Below are 6,989 nucleotides of genomic sequence, written 5' to 3'. Positions count from 1 at the left end.
TTTACTTACTTACTTACTTACTTTTACTTACTTACTTACTTACTTACTTACTTTTACTTACTTACTTACTTACTTACTTACTTTTACTTACTTACTTACTTTTACTTACTTACTTACTTTTACTTACTTACTTACTTTTACTTACACACACTCATGGTTCCATGCAATCACATCATTCTGACACAGGGGTCTGCAACTTTTGCAATCAAAACAGACATTTCTGACATTAGACTCAATCATAAAATGTGTCTGGAGGCACAAAATGTGTTACAGCTGGGATTATCTACTAGTGGGCCACTTAGTTTGATAAAAGAGGGCTTTTCCAGCCAGTAGGGGTGACATAAAGCTAAAATTTTATAGTGAGTCCTCACATTTATTATTATTTTTTAAACTTTAGGACAAACTGAAAGATCCTATTCATGTAAACAAGAAAACAGAATATAGTTTATATCAAATTTAATAAAAACTAAAGCACTGAATCATACAAAAAAAAACAGAGATCTGACTATAAGGCTGGAAATTGAATTATTAAAGTGGGAAACAAACTACTAGCAACTTGTTTCACTCCTTGTATGAGAAGGATCATTCAAAACAAAAAGATAAGAACACTGCTAAAACTAAAATTAAATCTCATGTTAACTTTGGTCAAAGCTTTAAAGAGCAGACTGTACTATGGGTGGGAATCTTTTACTCTCTCACGATTCGATTCAGATTTTTGGGGTCGTAATTCGATTCAGACTCGATTTTTTTTCATTCAAAACTCAATGTGAGCCCATTTGTCGTGTTCCTAAATGCTTCATCTTCATTTTGCAAACCTTGCACACAGTGAAGCTCATGTCAAACTCAGACTCGTTCAGTAAAAAACATGAGCCCAAATCTTTGCATTCATTGAAGGCAGGGCCAGTTGAATCTCTTTTTTTCTCCAGTTTTGTAGTTTCCTTTTTGTTTTGGTGCTTTCTGAACACAATGGAGGCTGACAACCTTTGGATTTTTTTTAATGTATATATTTAAAAATCGATTTTGGGACATTTTAAACCGATTCTGAATCTTTGTAAATGAGAATCACGATTCCGATTTAAAACGATTTTTTTTGCACCCCTTCTCAGTAACTAGGCCTGGGCGATAAACCGAAAAATAACCAAAACCAACATTTATGACAATAACTAACGTCATTTTGCCCAAGTCAGTATTTAAAAAAATGAGGAAAAGAGAAACCTGCTTGTTTTCTGTTGTGGTCTCGTTAAAGCCGCCCAGTCTGATACAGGTTTAAACGGACACTGCTTTCAACAAATCAAACAAACCCCACAGTTTTATCCAATCAGAGCAGAGCAGGGCGGGTCTTTCTCATGTCGGTGCAGCAGTCTGCAGGATAAACACTGGTCAGCCTGCAGCTCCTGTCCTGAGTGAACAAACCCTGTTCTCCACACTTCGCTCGCTCCGGAGCTACCTGAGACGTTGGTATCTAAAATCTAACACACTATAAGTTTATGTGTTCCAACTTCACTTGCGTGACCGGGAGCGCACCGAGGTGCACACAGGCTGAGTTCTTCCAATGAAACATTATTAACTCTCACAGATGAACATTTGTTTGTCCCATATTATAGAAAAGACAAGTCTCCGCTTAGCACTATGTAGTTTATCATAAATATCTATAAATTGCATTCTTCACAATATAGCTTGCTTATATTTAGAACCACGCTATGACTGAACTGCTCTGTGATTCAATAAATGATCAAATATGAAGAATAAACAGTATTAAATGATTACATGAGCTCTCTAAATAATATAACCTTTTTGAAAGAAATGGTTATTTTAGAGAAATCAGTCAGTCTAACAAATAAAAAATGTAGTTAAGTTATTTTGTGCAGTACAAAAGACATGGTATATATTTTTTTTAATATAAAATTATAATACGTAATGTTTGTTTGCACTGAAAAGTTATGGAGATGTTTAAATATTTGTATGACTATATCTGACTCAAGTCTGCCAAAAAAGTTTTTTATTAAATAAAAACTATACCGTGTACTTGTGGGGGGTGGTAGTAAGTTTTATCCTGCATTTATCATTGTCGAGGTGAACTGGTCAATATATCGTGATTTTGATTTTAGGCCATATCGCCCAGCTCTACCCTGTACTGATATGATGCTACATCACACCTTTACTAATTGATTGTTTTTCTAAGGATTTAACTATCAGTCGAGAATCTATAACTGCTTAAAATGTAAATCAATTCATAAAATGAATGAATCGATTTAGTCGTACAACAGTAAGTTTAGTCTTTAAGACAAATTCAGTTTGATACTTGGTAACTTGTAGTCACAGAATGATTTGTGATGACTTTTGTTTATTTTGTTGCTAAAACAGACAGTTATAGATCGATATGAGGACAAAAAAGAAACATATTTGTTTATAAATGACTGCAATTCATTTTGTTAAAAAAACATAGAAAATAATCGTAATTGTGAATTTGAAATCAATAATCAAATTGAATCATCACTTATTAGCCTGGGAGGATTCGGATTAAAAAAAAAAAAATTCTAGACTAGTTTATCCCCTCTGTCGCCAACTGTTAAGGAGGATTATTACACCCCTAAAGGTTATTTCACTGTGGAAGGGGTGTGTACAGCAGGGTGGCCAATGGGGTGGCCAAATTAAATTATAAGTCGATTAATTGTTTGCATCCCTACTCAGAACCCTCTGTGCTCTGTCACACTTTACAACCTCTATGTGCGCATAAAAAGACCTCACTGAGGTTGAGCTGAGACCCTCCACCTTTTACCTGATTTTTGCTTTTAGACATTGTGGTGACAACATCATCCAGGGTGCAGAGGACTTTAACAAAGTCTGGCTAATAACTTTGTAAATATTGATTCATTGGAAATGAGAACCATGTGAAAATGTTGTTGGTAATACACATTTATTATTGATTATTTGATGGTAACATTCAGAGAATTTTGAAAACAAATGAAACATTTTGTGTCGTCAGTGTGAGCTGTTCAGTCACAGAGAGGATGTTGTTTCTTTGAATCTCTGTCCTGTCTCTAACTGTTGGTGGTGGTTATGAACATGTGTGTGTTTTCCTCTGCAGTCTTTAAAGTGGACATCATCTGCTCAGGCAAAGTGGATGAAGAGGCATTTTTAACAATGCAGCTCAATCTGACCAGTCAAGCCAACAACTACACAGTGCTCAACTTCAAGAGGAGGAAAATGTGCTACAAAAGTAAGAGTTATTAAAAACTATACCTTAGTAGGCAGTATGACCAAAATATTATATCACTGTATTTTTAACATGCTGTGTTCTCATCTCTTTAAGATCCATTTCTTTTCTCCACAGTTGTGATCATAAACATAAACACACCCCTCATCATGGACATACATGTTTTTAATATGGGGCTTTAATTGTTGCTTTGAACTGTTTTCACAGAGTGAGAATGTTTTACAACTTCAGTAGTTTTTAAAATATAAAAGATTAGGTGCACAAGTTTGAATTTATTGTTGATTTTCATTAATCCCCACAAGATCAAAATACTTTTATTTGGTTGCATATCCTTTAGTGAGTACCTGAAAGGTGTTTGTAGCCATTAACAAGCTTCTGGCACAGCTCTGGCTGGATAAAGCACATTTCTTACCAGAATTGATGTTATTTTCCAGTATTGCATGTTTTGATTACTTTTATTATTACAATAATAATTATCCCTGAGCTCTGTCGTTAACCAAACGCATAATGTCTTTTTGTTTTTGCACAGGAATAGATTCTGACTCGAAGATACCCATTCCCTTCAACAATACTGTTCTGCCAACAGGCTGTAAGTCACCTCAGCTCCTCGTTCTGCTGGTTTTCTTCACTTCTGTCAGTTTAACATGTTGTCTGTCACAGTTAGCATCAGCCTGATGGGACGAGGTCCACTGTAGCCAAACTTTGTGTAAGAAGATCATTTCAGAACCTAAAGGGAGTGCTTCAGGCTGCACCCTGGCAGACCTCTTAGTCTTTTTATTCATAGACTTTTTTTTGAGTGTTTTGCCTGAGTAACAAAGTACCATTAGTGGGCTTGAGTCCCCTCTGCTTGACGAGGCCAGAGGATCCTGGGGCCCCTCTGAGCCTTTTATGGAGGTGATGAGAAAAGCTTTCAGACGCTGAATTCTGGGCAGAGCCACAACCATTCTGGCTTTTATGAACACTTAGAGGGATCCCAGATGGACTTACAGTTTCTGTCTCATGAGCTGTTTTCTTTTTCATGTCTCACCTCTGGTTTTATTTTCTGCTCTTTGCAGAGTAGAAACACAGATAAAGCTTCCGTATTGTCTTGATCTTCTTTTCAGAGTTGCTCTTTTGTTAACGAGAGTCGTGTTTATTTCATCAGTTAATGGCGTGGCCGCCTCCACCACCTCCACCCAGGTGTTCTACATCAGTGTGAGCGTCTGCTGCATCGTCATCTTCCTCGTTGCCATCATCCTGGCCATCCTTCACCTGCACAGTGTCAAGAGAGTGGAGATGGAGGACAGGTTGGACTCTTTGTCCTCTGGTTTTAGAGCAGCTCAGAGGGTCACTTGTTAAGGGCTCGACACACGGGGAGCGACAAACTACAGCGATTAACGGCTGTCATCACAGCCAGGGTGAAACCCGACACACGGGACGCGATAGCGATCGCAGCGTTGCGAATCGTGCTCTCAGGTCGCTTGTCTTCACAAAATTTGATTGGTTCTTGACTCTGAAGGCGGGTCTGCGTTACGGACGTGTAAACTAAACAAATCTTGCGATGCTAATGATATTGAAAAACAAACACACATCAAGATACAGTTTTATGAGGAAAAACTTACCATAAACTTCACCCTGGTGCCAATAAATTCCCACAAAGCTTTTTAGTAATCACTTGGTGAAAGTGTTAGCTAACTGCAGTGTGTAGCATACTCTCCTCTCATTGGTCAGTCAATGAAACCCTCGCTGATTGGTTGTACGCTAAGCGACAGCGACAAAAGTTGAACATTTTTCAACTTTCATATGTCGCGTCGCAAGCTCGCATGTGCACGTCTACGTGTACGAGTGCAAAATTTCACATGCACTATTTTCGCCGGTCGCTTAGCTGGAGGAGGGCAAGCGATTGTCGCCTCACCGCACAGGCTCCATAGGAAATGAATGGAGAACGAGCGACGTCGCCTCCTGTGTGTCGAGCGCTTTAGGCAGCAAAGCTTATCTACGGGCTTTTATTAAATTCACACTCTTCTCATTAGAGTCCTGAAAAACACAGATTGTAGTACATTTTATAAAACTATTATTAAAACAAATTCAATTATTGTTCATGTGGATAGCAAATTTACCCATTTTATTGATTAAAATAATCAAAATAGTAGTTGTTATGTTTAATTAATCAGTTCAGTCCTTCACTGGGATTCAATTGGGTCTCTTTTAGATTTGATTAAATTTGAGTTTAAATCTGAATTTAAAACGCTTTAAAGGCTTCAATATCAATTTCATAATAATAACAAGTACACAAATAATTCATTAGTCTCTGTAGATAATTTTTAGATTTTTATTTTCTTGCCCACTGGGTTCCCGCGGATCCTTAAAAAGTCTTAAAAGGCATTGAATTTGTCAATCTAAAAATAAGGCCTTAATTAGCCTTAAAATGACTTAAATAAATCTTTCAGAGGTCTTAAAAATGTTAACACATTTTAAGTAGGATAATTGTAAATTGTCTCAAATGTTAAAATAATCGATAACATTTATGTTTATTATTATTTTTTAAATAATTTACAGAATTTCTCTCGTAGCTATTTGTTCTGTGTTAAAATAAACATTTGGGTAAAATTTTCACGTTTTTTTCCCCTGTGTTTTTATTTATTGTGAATTGGGCCTTGTGGTATTAAAGAGGTCTTTAAAAGTCTTAAATTTAACTTGCCTTAAACTGTGGGAACCCTGGCCCATATAATCAGAAATGGTATACATTAATAGTTTAGAGAAATAAAATATCTGAATATAAAGCAGTAGAATAATAATACTTGTTCTGAATATGGAGGGAAAATATAAAACTTGGCAAATTCAAATTAAAGCAGCTTAAGGTCAAACAATGATGGAAATTTACATCTTTCTATGTTGATAGTCTTATATAAGAATTAAAGTAGAGACAGGCTGTGTGTGCTCCTGCTGCAGCTAAACAGCTGATAGCTCAACACTAGCTTACCTTACACACGTCAACTGGTTCCACTCTCACAGTTCCCTTGTCTTCAGGTCACTTTAGCTGGAGTTTACATGTAAATTCTGTCCAGATTATTAAACACAGATTTAAAGAAAACAAAACTAATTATGTCAGCTTTACGAGACAAAATATAGGTCCTTTAAAATATTTTTTGTGCACACCTGAAAACAAAAAACAAAAAAGAAATCACATAAAATAAGATTTCTCTTTAAAATACATTTGTGTCCAAAGTAGTCAGTATTTGAGTATTAGTAGATTTGTTAGAATATGTTTTTTTTTTATTTTATAGTAGCTGCATCCTTACTGGTGTTAATGATCAATATAAAAGTCACACCTTGTGGGAGGAGAAGGAAAAAATTGAAATCAATTTATTTATCTCCTCCTATTATTTCCTTGCTGTGTCTTTAAATACATTTTGATTCCTGAGTTCAGTGTCACTAAATTAAAATCTAATGTTTGTCAGGGGACACAAACTATGACTGTAATCGAACATGTTAATCACATCCAAACTGACTTTATAATGTTGTGACTTCAGTAAATTAAGTCATGAGATAATCGCTTCTTCCAGACAGAAATCTTTAAAGTCTGTATTCCTAAAACACCAGAAGCTTTTATTAGAGACCTTTTATTTACAATCACTTGTTTGAATGTAAGTTTTACAGAATTAGGATTTAATTTATACAAGAAATGTGTTTAATGAATCATCTTTTGCAGCTTCACTTATAAATAGCTTTCTTATTTTTGGGGTGTGTGTGTGTGTGTGTGTGTGTGTGTGTGTGTGTGTGTGTGTGTGTG

General features: G+C 35.9%; 1 protein-coding gene across 2 annotated transcripts in view; it reads left to right on the top strand.

Annotated features, from left to right (window-relative positions):
• The window catches only part of ryk (receptor like tyrosine kinase), a 49,792-nt gene that overhangs the window by 4,807 nt on the left and 37,996 nt on the right, over window positions 1-6,989 (top strand). For both annotated transcript variants that reach the window (XM_014029091.1, XM_014029090.1), the window contains exons 4-6: window positions 3,089-3,220; window positions 3,747-3,806; window positions 4,362-4,503. In XM_014029091.1, the coding sequence (XP_013884545.1) occupies window positions 3,089-3,220; window positions 3,747-3,806; window positions 4,362-4,503 (334 nt within the window). The remainder of the gene's footprint in view (window positions 1-3,088; window positions 3,221-3,746; window positions 3,807-4,361; window positions 4,504-6,989) is intronic.

Source organism: Austrofundulus limnaeus, unplaced genomic scaffold, assembly GCF_001266775.1.
Source record: "Austrofundulus limnaeus strain Quisiro unplaced genomic scaffold, Austrofundulus_limnaeus-1.0 Scaffold852, whole genome shotgun sequence".
Lineage (NCBI taxonomy): Eukaryota > Metazoa > Chordata > Actinopteri > Cyprinodontiformes > Rivulidae > Austrofundulus > Austrofundulus limnaeus.
This window is presented reverse-complemented; position numbering and strand designations above follow the sequence as displayed.